This window comes from Porites lutea, chromosome 8 (genome assembly GCF_958299795.1).
Source record: "Porites lutea chromosome 8, jaPorLute2.1, whole genome shotgun sequence".
Classification (NCBI taxonomy): domain Eukaryota; kingdom Metazoa; phylum Cnidaria; class Anthozoa; order Scleractinia; family Poritidae; genus Porites; species Porites lutea.
Genome location: NC_133208.1, coordinates 2,002,383 through 2,019,549, shown reverse-complemented (window position 1 = coordinate 2,019,549; position 17,167 = coordinate 2,002,383). Strand labels below are relative to the sequence as shown.

Sequence of the window (17,167 nt, the reverse complement as noted above, 5' to 3'; positions counted from 1 at the left end):
TGACCACTTCGACAATCACGACGACTACGCTCTCAATTTTTGAGACATCGACAGAGAGGTTCATTACATCATCGTTCATCGCTCAATCACAATTCATTGCAGAATTACAGAAAATGCAGCGATGCTACCTGGTCACAATCACAAAATCGCTTCACGTTCGTAACTTTTAGCCGTTTAGATCCTGAGAAATTTTGAATAAGCAACAAAATGTTGCCTAAACCCAAGAGAGGTTTGTTGTTGAAACCTCATCTGACGCATTTTATTTTCACAATAAGTATTTAAAAAAAAGGTTATGTTAAAAGCTAAACAAGATGTAAATCATAACTTTTGTGCACCTCTGGTACAGGTGCTTTAAACGGAAAGAAATCGATACGTATTTTTTAACTTCACAAAGTTATTCATAGACTTCATGACGTGATAGTACTGTTGTAGTTTACTGAAAGGACTGGAGATTTATTAAAAGGTGTTTACTTTATTAAATTTATTTTACGAAAAATAATTGGAGACCTCTCAATTTTCATCAAAGAGACTTTTTAGGCATCTGACATTGCAATAATAAGATGATCTTTTACAAGTCAGACCTTGTCAAAAACAAAGAGCAAAGTTAAAAGCAAGATATTGCCGCGCGCGCGTCTAAATATCCTATTGGTCGACTCAATATTATGTTATACTCCTAAAGTGCACTCTTGCGACAAAGTATATACTACACCTATAAATCTTATAAATTATGCTTAAAAATTCTTAAGTACACGAAAAAGCCTGTAACTTTGGGGAAAAAGTGGAGCATAGTGTATAACCAATTTTTGTAGATTCTTGGTCTAAAAGTGTCATATTAGAGAGGAAATTGAGACCGTTTTAGATCAGTTTCTCAGACCAAAAAGAAAGCTGTAGTGCACGAATTTTCCTCTTTGTAAGAGCGTGCCGTGAACATGAGAGCATAACGTGATTATATTGTTGATATCGTTCTAAAAGCGTGCAATCAGTAACGCACATTTAGAACATAATATTTTTGTCATATGAAACCAGAGGAGTGTGCATCCGTTCCAGATTTTCCAATGTAAAAATTGGCTAAATCAATCGGTTCTATGTAATAAATTTTCCCAATAAAAGGGAGTTTTCAACGTGTTTCAATATTTCTTTACATTTTAGTTTCTGTGTATGTTTTTTATATTTTTACTTTTGTTTCATAAATGGTTCTCCGCAATGCAAACCAAGGAAACCTAATTTCCGGTCGTGATTATTAGTTATTATCACGGAATTTCCGGAAATGGTCTTAGCTCTTTAGCTCAATGAGAAATTCACTGCTATAGGACATTTATTTTTAAAATAAAAGAAATGATAAAGGCCATTTGCAATTTGCATGTCATTTATAGGAAAAAAAGATATATTTTTGTTTTTAATGTGTAATACTACTTCCGGTGTGAACGGAAGTTTGGCCTGGGTACTAATAATAGGTATCGATGAGCCCGCGCGCAAATCAAAGATTGGCCGTCAAAAAGTACTCGTCAAACAAACGACGGGGATTTCCACTTTTTCTGGCCGTCAAAACGTGGTTTGACTGTTGAAGAAAGTCTTACAAAAGTCAGCAGCGTAAAGGCACTTGCCTTAGTGACTTGAATTGCTAAGGAAATACACACAGTTTCATTTTATACAAACTGGTATTGTTGTGTTGTAGAAGGTCAATAGCGACTCACCGGCATCAGTTGTTGCGATTTCTTTCTCTCGATTGCTCGAGAGTTGAATGGCTTTTGACCAAAGCATATCCTGGTTTCAGGAGAAGGTAGGATCGTTGATTGTTGCTCGATAAAGTTAGCTAAAGTCCCTAATGGTTTTTAAATAGCCGAGGCTTAAAGACAATTTACTAGTTTCCTTGGAATGACAGTTCATTCAATATTTACATTCGAGCTTTGCTGAATGTTGTACTGGTCGACTTTAAAGACACCAAGTTAGATTTAACCTTGATTTAGATCGTGTCTTGGTAATAGCATGTCACTTTGCCCTTGTTAAAAAGCCCCGTTATCTAGCTATAGTTTATTTCCTTCAAGAAACGCGAGGAAAAATTCTCAGCTGATTGCATGATCGTTTTGCGTTTACATTCTCAAAGTAACATACAAAAAAACAAGCCACTTAAAATCTCTATTTTCGCGTCGAAAACGACAAGATACTTTTCTACAGCAAATGCTGCCGGTTTAATGGTTAAGCCGTGCATGAGCCTGGCGTTCGGATTTCGTCCTTTAATTCTTACAATTACTGGTCATGATAGCCACACGTTTTTAGGCTCGGAGACAGCCCGAGAACATTTGTTATTATGCAAATATTTTCAGCTGAATTGTTTCTACTCAACCCATATTTCCAGGTTTAACTTTTACGATTTATTATTTTGTCTAGCCTAGTGGATAATTCATCACTTAACAGAGAAAATATTTGCATACTTCGTTCAAACTTTTTTTTTTTGTCTATAAACGGCTGATAAGTTTAAAAGCATTTAACAATTATTTTGTTCTTATAAATTGGAAAATAATAATGTCTTCTGAAGAAATGCAAGGAGATTATCTTGAAGATATTTCTATATTAAAGTATTAACCTTGGTTCTTTCAGAAACTTGTCCAATACTTCATTCCTCCTACAGAATTCCTTCTTTGTTGTTGTCGTTTTTTATAAAAAACATCTCTGTGACTGAAGAAAGGACTCAAATGAGAAATGAAACACATCTTAACAGCCAAATTAGTTCAAATTATATTTCACAATCCAAAAGGAATAATTTATTAAACACAATACATGTATATGTGGCTTCTAGGAAATGCATAATTAATATACTTAACTGATTGTATGACCCCAGGAATGTATTTTGGAATTCTCCAAGGGGGAGAATATGTTACATTAATATGTTAACCTGCTGTTTACTCAGGGGTTTAGCCAAATGTATGTGAAATACACAGGTTGATGTGGTATTTTAAGGGAAAATGAAATGTCATCGCATTCCAGAGTTGGAGGGTAACCAAATTGGAGAGGAAATCTTGATTTTTGTATTCTGTCGATGCCTGGTTCACTGATATCTTAGATCTTACAAGTAGAATAATTTTTCACTTAAGTTGTGTGTAGCCATTGTCATAAAATTTCTTAAGCATAATCAATGGTGAAATTGGCATTTTAAATTCTGAATTTGGCCACTCGTCCATCATTTTTGGAGGTAAAGCTAAAAAGAATTAGAGTGCGCTCGCTAATAATTGTTGATTAGTACTAGTTTGTTTACATAGCTTGACATTTAGTTTACTCAGATGGCTGGGCCTTTGCCAAGCAAATATGAACTTGCACTAAATTAAACATGATTGTTAATGTTGGTTAATTAACTGAATTTTGCATTTTATTTTAAATTTATTGCACTTTTACCTATGAAGACATGTGAAAATTTTGTCTTTTCCTTCATACTAGGAACTTTAAAAGCTTATCACAGAGATATTTATCATTAAGTGGTTGGCATGGGGAATTTGTCTCAGTATTAGGAAAGTCTTTTTCTTGATGAAAAGTTATATTCCTTGCCAAAAACAAATGTCCCTTCCTTGACAGAATAGTTTCTTCCTTAAAACAAAGGTCCTCCGATGAGAAGAAAGTCCCCTCCTTGATGGAAAGGTCCCTTCCTGGATGAAGAAGGTTCCTTCCCAGATAGAGAAGTCCCATCCTTGATAGAAAGACCTCTTTCTAGCTAGAAAGGTCCCTTTGCTCCTAGATAAAAGAGGGTCCCTTTGTGGATGGAGACTGAAGTCCTTAATTCCTTGATAGAAAGGTCCCTTCCTTGATTGGAATTTTCCCTCCTCGATAGAAAGTTCCCTGCTTTGATCGTGTATGTTTTTCCTTTTCTAGCTTGGTAAATATGATAAAGCTTCATGGGAAAGAACTTTTGAGGAGCAAGAGCAAGAAACTGTAAATATTTGCAGTATTATTTCTGTTATTATGTTCAATATTATGATGAATTTTCTCTAAAAAGAAGTTACAATGAAACAACAAGAATATATGATGTATGAGACTGGTTTGACTCTGAAAAGACTCATTTCAATAGTGATTGAGTCAGGGTGGAGGTCGTTATCACAGTCGTCAGCTCAATGACCTTGTGCAGAAAAGAAATCTGTGTTGTGAACCCTTCAGAGTCATGTAATGACAGCTTTGGAGCTGCAAGAACCACAACATTTGCATTTTTGTCTGTTTCTGCTTATGACTACATACATGTACATCACTCGTGGTCTTGTGAAAACCAGATTGTTGAAAGCAAAATTTGGAGAAAAACTACTAAGTGAATTATAGTACTTGTTCCCATGCAAACTGTGATTAAACCCATCAGCAATAGGCGGGTGTATGGAAGGTGCCTGATGAAACAGAAGAAGGGCCGCAAGCAAGCCTAGAAGGCAACCAGGACAACCCTGAGAGCGGCACCCAACGGGAACTGTCACACTCAGAACCTCAGTGGAAAGAGGCGCAGATACTTACCAAAACAGCATCCAGAGAGGAGGGAGGGTTGGGGGCAATAAACAACTATAACTACCGCATGCAAAAGCAACGAGAGCAAAATGATTGACTCCTGCGACTGCACTGTAAAATCACTAAGGCCCTGCTAAACCCCAAGACCACCCCACATACGATTAGTGGTAGAGACTGCTGCCCAGCATTGTCTCGTGTTTAACCTCCCCTAAATTTAGCCACAATTAGTTAGAGAATACTACTGTAGGTACTAGATTGTGGTACCTACAATATGGTCAGTCTTGCTTGTAATTAGAATTTAGTTGTCATTGACTGGTCTAGTCTCCTTCAAACTTACAAATTTTGATAATTTTTTTTCAGTGATCAGAAGCATTTTCCTTTTTTCCATTCCTTTCCTGAATCATGTGCTTTAATTTGTAGGGTTTTATAGATGTTCCCAAAAAGCCCGGTGGTCTGAAGCCTGAGCTTATAGATGTTGATCTTGTTATTGGTATGTGCTTAGAAAAACCTTTTAATTAATGAATGAATGTCTACCAGTAAGTTCTTTTGATTTTGGTGTAGACTGGGAAACTCTTTGTCAAGGTTATGCCTTGAATTTGTTTCCTTTAGTTTTTAAACTTAATCATAACTACAATGTATAACAAAATTCACAAATCCGATTGGCTATCAACTGTCCTGATTTCAGCACTATAAATAGGACAGTGTAATAGAACAGTACGAGACATGTTCAATTAATTGGACAGTACGTGCCGTCACACACTCTAACTTAAACGGCTTTTTTCACTGCTAACAAAAAAACTTTCAGAATTTCTTAATATGTTTACATTAAAAAAGCCTAAAATATTGCAAATTTTGTTATAGTTATGATTGATTTGTAATAGAACTTCATGTCATCCAATTCGCTCTGTGATCATCTTCGTGATTAAACAAATCAGACTTCTGCTACGTGGTTGTCCAATTTTGGTAATCACTCGTATGATTACAGACTGAATTGGACTCCACTCAGTCCTGTTACCATGGATTATTTTTCTTGCAGGCTCCACATTCCCCAAGACAAAACCAGTTCATACTTGGTCAGCTGTCACCCAGAAAGGTGTAATCCGAGTTCTTCTCTTCCCTTTCTTTCGATCATGGTAAGGCAACTAATATATTTAAAAACATTTTACTGTGATCAGAATCTAATTTCTCCTTATGATTATCACTGTAAATCAAACATGAAGGTTGTGAGAATCACAAGGAAATGTTCATGAACAAGGAAATGTCGGGTGATTTTTTATTACTAGTTGTCATTCTAAAAACATGTACCGTGAAAATGCATTGAGATCAGTGTAGACCCTAGCCTAACAATATGGATTTCCATGATTTTACTCCATAATCTTGCCCAAGCCTTTTGGATTTGCAGCCTACTGATATAACCTGCGCAAGTAGGAAAAAGTTATTGAGGATGCAGATTATTAAAATTTGGCCGTGATCAGAGCATTATATGGAGTCATGGTTTTATTACAAAGCATTTACCAGCCATACAAAGAATAAATAACTCCATTTACAGCTGCTTACGAGCCTTTTTCTTGTTTTTTCAATGTTTACTATCTCCTGCTAAAATTGTATATGGCCATAATAGTACTTAAGTCGGGTGGCTCTTAATGCCTTGTACTTGAAAAGTCATTGAAATCCATACAGTAAGTGTGAATATAATGTGTTTAATTCATTTGTAGACATTGCAGGGTGCTTAATGATTTTCTTTCTCTGCTTTTCTTGTTTCAGGTGGACCCAGCAACTGTCACCCAGATTGTGGTTCCTGTTCTTGTTTTTGTATTTATGTGAAGTTCTGGTGCTTGTTATTTATTTGAGAGAATGGGAATCTCATTGGAAAGTAAGTAGCATATTGACATGTACTTTACTTTGATCCCTGTGGGTGTAGGTGAGAGCAATAGTATTCTTGGTATTCTTGTTAGCCTGTGCCCCAGGCAGGACAAAACTTCTTGTTGAGTCTGTCTGCAAATAAGTGCCAAAATCCTTGTTCTGGGCCTCCATCTGTGTAGCGGGATTTGACCAGGTACCATGATTGGCCTGTTAAAAATGCCATTGTCATTTTGCCCCTCAATGGATTTCCCAGAACAAGGATATCGACACTGCTTCACAGACTTTACTAACAGGGGTTGATTATGTCTTGGACACAAGTTATATTCTTGTGTGCTCTCTCAAAAATTAAGGATTGTGTTGTCGGTGGGATCTGTTTTGTCTATGTCATTTCCCAAAAAATAACTGCTGTTTTTTCTTTCCAGGTTGTAACATGGTCAGAGGCTTGTGGACCAGCTTTGGTAAGAGTTTTATCATCATAAATTTACCCACCCCCAAAAAGATGATCATTTACTATAAAGCAAGCTTCAGTAAAGATTGCACACAATCAGCATATCTCCTTTCCGAGTGGCATCTAATTTGTGGGTTCTTCACTTTTCTCTGACCAGTGCATTACCCTGCCTTATATACCCTCAATTTAATTCCTTATCTGTTTTTTACTTACTTGAAAGAATGTCCATTGTTTCTCTACACCAAGCAACAAAATCACAAGTGGAATCAGACTACTCTTTTCATTTGATCATACAGTAATGCTTCAGGCCTCTTTGTTAGTGAAAACCAGCCTTTTAAAACTGCTTTGCTACACTGCTTCCTCAGTTAGTCTGTGACAGAAATAAATAATAATTCTGTTTTATTTTTTAGATCATGGTGGTGTTAGGGGTGTTGTATATGTACATGGTCTCTACAGACTACTCTAGTTCTTCCGGGAGAAGAAAAGTCAAAGGCATCAACAGAAGGTATAAGGCCGAGTTTGTATCTAAGCTTATGCAGTCAAACGACAATATCAAACTTTTAATAATGGCCACTTGTTTGTAACAGCCACATGTTTCATCCACGCAGAAAGGTTTTCTCTTGTTTAACTGGACAAAATCAGATACGATGACCAGAATGATGTGAATTCACTGTACCTGTAGGAATAGACAAATTCACATTAATACTTGAGACAGCTATAATTCTTAGCTGTTGAAGCTGATAGAATTCCCCAGTGGAAGGTGGTGGCCCCCTCCATACTTACCCCCACATATGTGGTTTTGTCATGTGAAAGTTTCTCCAACATGCCTTTCAGTAGATAATCGACAATCTTTTGTTGCCTACTATTATTTTTTCTCCTCCTGCTTTCAATTTTCTGCCCAGGGAACCGAGTTTCCCCCCAAGAAAAGCGCCATTGACAGAAAAAATGTTGAGAATCTCCGGTAGGCAACAACTCAAATTTTGCAGTTGTTGGTAGTTGCTCATATGTTAGACTACGATCAGTCTCTCATTTTTCTTGGTCCGTCGAGCAAAACGCCCGAGACACGCAAATTACCACGCGCGTGACTGAAGGCGCGAGACCGGAGAGGCTTGCACTCCCCTTACTAAATGTGTTAGTGATTGCTCTGTCGTCTACTCATATATTTAATCTCTGCTTTACAGAGGAAGAACAGCTGCAAGACAGAAGAGAAAAGGCAGCGGACAAGAAAATGGAGGAACAGTATCGCATAACGGGGTGATCGTAAATGGTGTGCGGCAAAGAAAAACTCAGCAGGCTGCTGAATCAGGGCATGGTAAAGGCTATTTTTTGTGTCTACTAAAATTATCATAAACAGTTTCATCATCCTACCTCTAGGGCCATGACCCAAGTTTGTAGTAGCCTGTTCCAGGCTCCGAGATAGTCGGGTTCGCGAAATTGAGAGAGCGCGAACACGAAAATAAAACGGGAGGAAACTTTGGATCAAGTTAGGTTTCGGGAAATTGCCCACCTACCCTCCCCCTAAGTCAACATTAACACTTACTTCTCACTTAGGGCAAAATGTTGGGTTGGGAGAGGGGTACGTGGGCAGTTTCCCAGAAGCCTAAATTGATACAAAACGTTTTCGCGTGCCTTTCGCTTGTGTGTCATCCCTACTATCTGAGAGCCGGGAACGGCCAAAGTTGGTAGAGTGGTGAAACCCTGATCCTTTTTTTTAAGTAAGGCACAAGAAAAACCTAAAGAATTTACGGATTGTATAGGCCAGCTACCGCTCTTTTTTAGAACCCTGTTTTGAAAAATGGACAGAAAACTTGGGTGCTTGGCTGTTTCTTCACGCAAAAAATGAAAACCTCGTTTTGGGCATTTTTGCGTAAAATTTTATCTTAGGTTCAAGACAGACAGGCCAAAAAACGGAAAAGCAATACCCTCTCCTGACTCCGAACATCATGCACGCACAAAGGCCTGCCCCACTTCCTCACTAGACTCTACAATACATGTAGATCGGTGCTGCATATTACAATAAGTTATCAGACTTTTAATTTCTGATGAAAGCTTTACCCATGACTGATGAAATTGTACGTGCCGTTAGACATAAATGTGACTGTACAGATCAAAGACCAGAGGCTTTCATTTTGAAGACACACACACTTTTGTTTTGTTATCAGTGTGCGATAACAAGTATAACAGTGAAGCAGTGGAAAACATTGAACAAGAGAATGCAAAGGACGCGGACAACGATAAAACAGAAGAAGAAATGAGCGAAAGCGGAGAAACAACATCGTCTACAACGGAGAGTGATGTGTCTGATGTTGAAATGGATAGTAACAATGAAGACCCGTTTGCTTGGGATAAACAGGTATGGCGCTGGTGTTTATTTGTTAACCAGTCATTTCGCCCCGGTTACTTAGTCCCCTATTTTCGAGTCCTTTAGAGCGCTTCGAAATGTAATATTCCTTTTTCTATAAGCCAGAAAGCAAACAAACGCGCTTCAAATCTAATATTCCTTGTTCTTTAAGCCATAAACCAAGACAAGCACGCTTCAAATACAATATTCCTCATTCTTAAATTGGGCTAAGTAATCGGGGCGAAATGACCGGTAATCCGCACTTAATTTGAGTTTCGATGCATTCATCCCGAAAGTACCAATTAAGTGCACTATTTTTTTATGCCTGGTATTGGAAAGGGACCACCATTTTATGTAGTCATCCGAGCCACGCGAACACGCGAGTAATTACGTAATGACAGGGCAAAGACAGTGCCTTCAGTCCTCCGTTATTGTAAGGCCTTAAGTATTGATCCAGCCCCGAAATTCGAACTCTCGACCTCGCGCTCTACAGTCAAGCGCTGTACTGAGCTAGTCCTGTCGCGGGACGCAGTGTTTTCATGAGATATCTAGAAGCCAAAAAGTGGGTTGAAAAAAGGAGTTGAAGCCGTTTCTAGGCCGATCTTGAGTTGTTTGGTTATTCGATGAAACACTGTTTGAAGTGTTTGGTATAGTGGTAACTGAGTATATATCAGTGTTAATAATAGTATAATTAAGACAATTTGTATTGCACTTCAGATGAATGGATCTCTTGGATTGGAAGAACACCCAACCCCTCCACCAACTGCAGAAAAAGGTAACATACAGCTTGAACTTTACCTGTAAAAAAACTGTAAAAACCCAGCACTTATAACGGTGATTTTAGGGTATCGTATGCTACCAGGGGCTCCTGACCGAGTCGTGTGCCAACCACGACAACAACGGCAGTAAGAAAGTAAAAAGCTAGTTGGTATTATCTGCACGTGCGTCACACTTTTTGATTCATTTCTGTGACGTAACTGCACAACTACGACGTGAAGACGTGAACACACGACGACGATGTCATTTCTCTCTTTGTAACTGGACTCAATAATTAACAATTCTAACCGCAGAGAAATTCAAGCTGCACCCACCCTTGATGAATTGAGCGAGGATTAAATAAACGCGATAAAGTTGGAAAAACTTCGCAAGTGACGCGGTGTCCTTTGCTGTCGTCGTCAAGTTTGCTCTAGACTACGAGTAGTCTCCCATTTTTCCTCAGAGATAGTTGCGCGCGTGAAAATCACCCCACGCGAGAAAGGCGAGACGCGGTCGGGAGAGAGAAAAATGAAAAAAAAAAATCGTTTTCCTTTCTCCCCGCCGCGTGTCTTTTTTTCTCGCGTGGGGTGATTTTCACGCGCGCTCGCGTCTCGCTCACTTTATTATCCCTGAGGACAAATGGGGGACTACTCGTAGTCTAAGTTTGCTGAGACTCCCTATAACAAACGAAATCATCATTCGTTATCACTGATTTTATACTTTTCAGTCATGGTTTCAATCTGGGAAGGAAATCAATGTAAAAAAGCTCAGTTGACTCTTATGGAAATAAGCACTGCCATTAAGAATAAAGTGGTAAGTCCATCAAGATGCGGATGATTTTCTTTTTTGTCTTTTCCTCTCAAGCAGAAATGTTTGTGAGCGTTGCGCGTCAACCGGAACTGAAGCCATGAAGCTGCCAAATTTGTCTTGCTAAGTTTCTTTACTCTTATAGAGACAATTTGCCGGTAATTTCGGGATAAAACCACTGCCCAAGAACGCAAAACGACCACTTCCGGTTGACGCGCGTTGCTCAAAAACGTCCCATTACTTAGTTCAAACTCCTGTATGTTGCTCTATTCCAGGATACCCACAAAAGCCACACCGGTTATGCGCAGTTTGCTATTGTGGTCTCTGTGTTGCTGGCATTTATACCGTTACTCTTTCGGCTTTACAATACAACTGTAAGTATTATAATATTTTCTTCTTTTGAGTCAGGTTACCTGAAATTTCGTTTTTTGGAGAGCATTCTGCTCTTTTCTAGTCGTATTAGGATGTTATTAAGGTTTATGTTTACATTTGAACCTCTCCACAATGGCCAGCTTGGGGACAGAAGAAATGGCCGTTCTGGCGAGGTGGCTGTTATGGGGAGGTAGGGGTGTGAAATGACACCTGTCTTTTTTCCTGGGAGTACAACATGTTTATTGTGTCAAGTTCGTGCTTACTATTAGCCGTTGTTAACTGACTGTCAGCCTGAGGTATGTTCAAAGTATATTCTAAAAATTGTTCTTACAAAGAGGTACTGCATTTACGCGCCATTCAGGTCAAATTTCATGAGAGTTTGACTTTTTAACAGTACCTGAAAAAACTGGCCGTTGTCGAGAGGTTATTTTGGCATTTGATGACTTGCTTTAGTGGCCGTTGCCGTTGTAGAGAGGTTTAAACAAGAGCCAATGTATGGACTGTCCGCCGGTTCAAGAGGAGGTACCCGTTGTACGGAAGTGGCAGTTTGTGGAAGCTCGATTTAATTAAATATTTTCTCTATATACCAGGGAAAGCTCGGAAACCTTTGGAGAAGTAATACTCCAGAACTCTTGTGTACAATGTTTGGATATACAGTTTGGTGAGTGCCGGTTTAATTGATTTGGTTTCTGATTGGTTCGTAGCCTTGTCTCTTAGGCAACCGTTGCTTGTGTTGTCACGCAACGCTCTTCCTCACAAGTGGGGAGGAGCGTTGCGTGACGACACAAAGGACGGCTTTGACGACTCATAACCCTGCATATAAGCTTACTTATGCTGAAGTCAAAAGTCTTAATTTGATTCAACCAAATGCTAGGAGATGAGCAGGAAAAAATATACTTAGACCTGTATGTAATCAGGAAAAACTATCAACCAACTAGTTGCTCTTCATTTTCCTGGACGGAGATTGAAGAAGGCCATGCTTGTCAAGTATAGGTTCCTTGATGGCTGACCAGGCCTACGTGGCGTTTCCTCTTTCTTTCGATTTTTGTTCTGTTTTAGACCACCACAAAACAGCAAACATTACTGGCTCGTAAATATGACTTATAAGGTCTTATAATCCCATTGTCTTGTCAGCAACGTGACATGGACCTGTATTTACTGTAGCTTTATTTCTCAGCATTTGTTTCAGAGTTCCGCCTTAAAACTCGCCTAACTGTAGCTATTCAGCAGTTAGTCTGTCTGGCAAATGTAGGAATCACACCAGAGCTATACCCAGGCTCTCTCTACCTGCTGAAAACGTGATCAATCTCAATATTCCAACTAACATGTATCCTTTGTTTTGTAGGTCTCGTGTTATTGTTATTGTTAGCATGTTGGAGAGATTCTTCCTTAGTTTCTCGTTTTTCTTCTTGCTGTGCGTTGCAGAAAAATCTTACCGAGAGGTGAGAAGTCACACAACATGAGCTTGATTCTCTCCTTCAAGTTGCTCACAATTTGTCGACCTACTTCGCTTGACCGTTCGCTGATCTTATCCGCTATTTCTCCAACTACAGTTCTCCTATTAATATTATTATTATTTTGGGGGGGGAGGAGGGGGGGAGGGGGGGGTGGCTGAAATGTTTTTTGGCGCGAAAAATGAATCTGTTAATAACCCTAAAATTTAATTTGCTGTTTTTTTGTCATATTTATAATCTAAATCCCAACCCAGCGATCATCATCTTATTTTTCGTTTCATTTCAGCGTTGCCTGTATGCCAAGTTGTTTGGCTGGTTGACCTCGTCAAGAAAGTCTCGCCGTGCTGGTCTGCCTCACTTTCGTCTCCATAAAGTGCGAAATATAAAGACGTGGTTGTCACTTAGGTCCCTGTTAAAGGTAATTATAAACAAGGGTTTCTTTCCATAATGCACGTATCAAAAAAAAAAATGGCTAGAAAGACGATTAAAAGTAACATTTTTTAATTTTTATCAGAGACGAGGTCCTCAAAGGTCTGTAGACATGATTGTGTCATCATCTTTCATCCTTGGAATGATTTTAGTGATACTGATGTGTGTTCAGGTAAGTAAACGTATCTGTCATTTTTTGAAGGTGTAGTGCGTTTAATTTTTATACAGTCGAACCTCCATGTGCGACTACCTCTCTTAAGCGATTACCTCTAATAAGCGACCGCCTATCCAAAACACCAAAACATTCCCAGTCAAAGACTCGCAGTTGGAATCTCTAGTAAACGACCACCTCCTGTAAGCGACCGTGACCATTTTTCGGGCCTGAAAGTTTAATGATTTTCCAATTGTTTTCACCTCTTGTAAGCAACCACTTGACGCCTTCTCTGATCTCGATCTCGCTGTGTGTACTATGATACTTAGAATATAGGAAGAACTTTAGTGACAACATGGAGCAACACATGGCGTAACTTAGAAATTAGAATTATCTTCCGTAAAGTAGATGTACGGGGACCTCTTCTTGGAAGAGGCCCCCCTGTGGTTCGATTCTTGTAAGCTATTACCTCCCGTAGGCGACAACGAAGTCTTTGCATTTTGGGTGGTCGCTTACGGGAGTTTCGAATGTATATGAAATGGTTTCAATCTTAAGCCTCGAGAAACGTGGTCTTTCTAAGCTGTGGGTACGTTAAAACAAAATCAAAACGAGCGAAAGTTAGTTAGAACTATTTAAAAAAAAAAATCCGTTAAAGATTTCCAGACAGTCCGATGAATTGACAAAAAGTTTGAGAGAAGATTAGTTGAAAGATTTTGCGTCTGCTTTAATTGGCCTTAAGATTCGATTTTACATTCAACGCTGTAATTGCACCAGTAGAGACTAGTGCGAATGTAAACCGCTGTGGAAGATAAGGTCGACTGCGAGCAGTCGTCCTTCTTTCGTCAGAGCCACGCTTGGGGAGCGAAAAGTTAAAATTATGTAAATTTATGGTAAAAAGGAATATAGATTGGGGTGGAGATAGAAGAGAGGTGCTCCCGATCTACTGTGACTGAAAAGGAAAATAAGAGACCGCTCGCTGTCTAAAGATAAGATGACTTCTCACTTAGAATGAGCGAGAAACCGGCAATAACAATCGAAAATAATAAAGGCGTCTCTGTAATCAGAAAGGAGGGGCTCATCCAGGTTTTTGTTTTCTTGTAGCTCATAAAAGGAAACGAAAAGGAGAGATTTCTGTCCATACTATTTAACTGGGAAGTATCAATATGGTGAGTAATATACCGTAAAATTCCGAAAATAAGCCCTTCAATGATGTGTTATCCAAATAAAAATTTCTGATTATAATAATAGTAACAACAACAACAACAATGATAGTAATACTACCACTGCTACTACTACTAATAATAATTTGTGCTTATTTATGTTAAGTTGTCTGTGTTTATGTTTTGTTTTTACTTAATGCGCTTTTTCATTGCAGGTGTCTTGTGTTATCAGTATATGTTCTCCGTTTCATGACCTTGGGTTCAAAAATCAACAGTAAATTTACCAACACCTCGGGGCTACTCACAGAACAGGTGAGCAAAAGCGAAATCCGTTTGTATCATGTTAGTGGAAAACGTATAGGCTTCCCCGCCGAGACCAAGGAGAGGTCGCCCGCCACTTAGGGTGGTTATTATAGAGGTGTGCGGCCAAGGCCTTCATAACCTGCGAGCAAGCTCTCCGGGGCGCTGTGGCGGCGTGGCGGGGAAAGGAAGGAGAGCTTGCAACTACGTCTCTGAATATCTGCATCGAAAAAGTCGATGCGAAATGCTGATTGGCGGAGATGACATTACTAATGACGTCATTAACTTTCAATGTTTGTTTACATTCGCGCTCGTTTCTGTTTGGCGCTGATGGGCAGAAATCTGGCAGCTCAGTCGACGGGGAGCCACAGGGGAATTGGAGGTGGAATTCCAATTCTAGAGACATAGTTGCAAGCAATCCTTTCTTTTCCCGCCCCGCCGTCAGAGCGCCTCAGAGAGCTTGCTCGCAGGCTAGCCAAGGCCTTCAAACCCTAACTTTGTTCACGACAAAAATAGTTCCTTTCGCTACACTGTTTCAAGGCGAGAGACCGTATCTTACGGCCCTAATTCATTTCGTCTTGCATAAAGATGTTAAGTATTTTTTTTTTCAAACTAACATCATAAAATTAGGTGTTTTTGGAAAAAAAAAAGGGTCGCACCACTAATGTAGACCGCAGAAACACCAGTCTTCAGACTCTTTTAAAGGCTTCCAGTCCAAAAAGACAACCTGTCAGAGACCCTAAAAAGTGAAAGTGTTATACCTTGTTTAATACTCAAGACCCTGACCACCATACCCTTTTAAGCGGCACATACCCGTTTAGACACAATAAGGGAGCTCTCCCCCGGGAGGTCAACTAAACTAACGTGGTATTATGATGTAACCTGACGTACTGTTATGGCGCAGAAAGAGAGCTCACGCTCTCCGCCCAGAGCTCAGTGTCGTCACGTGACCAAGAATGCAGTAACGACGGTGCGTTTAGAATTAAAAACTGTTTTGACCAATAGCCCGAGTGGCAAATTCTGTAAGCACCCTTACAATCATTTCATGAGGAAATTAAGTGAAGTTTTTTTCTCTTTACAGATCAACCTTTATCTTCAGATGGAAAAAGCTCCGCACAAAAAAGAAGATTTGACGATTGCAAACCACGTTCTTAAATTAGCCACCAAGCTACTGAAGGTATTACTTTAGAGGTTAAACACGGATTGCACAAGGATTCTAAATTTATTCAGAATGGGCGCCGTATCAGTGAAAAGGTCTATTGCATGCGACATCGCCTGTTTCAAGGGCGTTTAGCGTCAGGTATCAGCCCTTATGGATTTCTGTTGAGCCCTGAGGACTTTTAGCAAAAGTAATCTTTCTCAAATAACCCGTAGATATAAAAAGAACCAATTTCTCAGGAAAGAAAAGAATAGTGTTTTCGCATCATGATAGTGATTGCTAACCGTTAACTGTTATATATACATTTACTGGTCATTATATGTATTTATTTATTTAAATGCTCACTTTATTTGAGTGTCAATGTATTTAGCGCGAAAGTAGTAATTGAGGACGCTGTTTTTACGTCTCCTGCTGGAGACTGGACGGTTATTATACTTGGTCATCCGAGCCACGCGACTACTTTTATTTCTGAGGTATTTTAAGATCTGATCCTGATCGAAAGTAGTAATTGAGGACGCTGTTTTTACGTCTCCTGCTGGAGACTGGACGGTTATTATACTTGGTCATCCGAGCCACGCGAGTACTTTTATTTCTGAGGTATTTTAAGATCTGATCCGGTCCCGGGAATCGAATCTACGCCCTCCTGCTCTGCAGTCAAGCGTCCTACCTACTGAGCTAGGCTCAGCTAGCAGGATTTATGTATTTTTTTAATTTATTTTTTTCAGGAAATCGAAAGCCCGTTCAAGATGTCTGGTTTGTCGATGAACCCGTTGTTGTACAATATTACCCGAGTGGTAGTATTGTCTCTTTTCTCAGGAGTCATGTCTGATCTGTTGGGCTTCAGACTAAAGGTACAATTTCCTAAAATCTCGTACCATTTTGCCCTAAGTAAGAATTTAGTAGAGAAATTTAGAACAACTTTACAACATCTTTGCAACTACATTATACTTTCTGGTTTTCGGGAAGGGGACAACTGGAGAAGCCGCCGAAAAACCTCTTGGAGCGAGAACCCGTTTCTCGAAACTCCCAGTCATTACAGGGCCCGGAAAATTCTCGTGTTTACACGTAACGTTGAGGTTTCAATCATTTAAAAACCATCAGTTTAAACAAAGTGTACTGGTTTGTTAGCTAGGCCCCTTTTTTGTATTCTTTAGATTCTGATGTTAATATTTAGGTTAGGGGCTTTAGATTCGGACAAACATACATACATACACCAACCCACGGCCTGGCCAGTACCTCACGCATGCGCACAGCCATATAATCCGGGCAATGGCAGCCATGAACAGCTGTTTCGCCTTTATTGGGGCTCATCGGAATGGCATAGCCGTCGGGTTCATGAACGGGGGAAACCCCGTGTATCAGACCCTTCACTGCCGAGGCGAGTGCTTAACTCTCATTTAAGCTCCAGCTCCACACAACACGTTTAGGCTCGGCCCGTCCCCGGGCGCGATAAT

At 39.6% G+C, this 17,167-nt stretch overlaps 1 protein-coding gene across 1 annotated transcript; it reads left to right on the top strand.

The window, feature by feature from the left end:
• Window positions 1-1,515: 1,515 nt before the first annotated feature.
• On the top strand, window positions 1,516-16,804 carry LOC140946744 (protein PHTF2-like). Its single transcript, XM_073395850.1, has 20 exons — window positions 1,516-1,780; window positions 3,862-3,921; window positions 4,894-4,963; window positions 5,510-5,606; window positions 6,238-6,346; window positions 6,759-6,794; window positions 7,195-7,289; window positions 7,966-8,096; window positions 8,947-9,137; window positions 9,843-9,900; window positions 10,609-10,694; window positions 10,964-11,062; window positions 11,651-11,721; window positions 12,406-12,502; window positions 12,801-12,932; window positions 13,029-13,115; window positions 14,196-14,260; window positions 14,470-14,566; window positions 15,636-15,731; window positions 16,439-16,804. Exons 1-20 carry the CDS (start codon window positions 1,742-1,744, stop codon window positions 16,802-16,804), a joined length of 2,082 nt encoding a protein of 693 aa, XP_073251951.1. The 5' UTR covers window positions 1,516-1,741.
• Window positions 16,805-17,167: the final 363 nt, after the last annotated feature.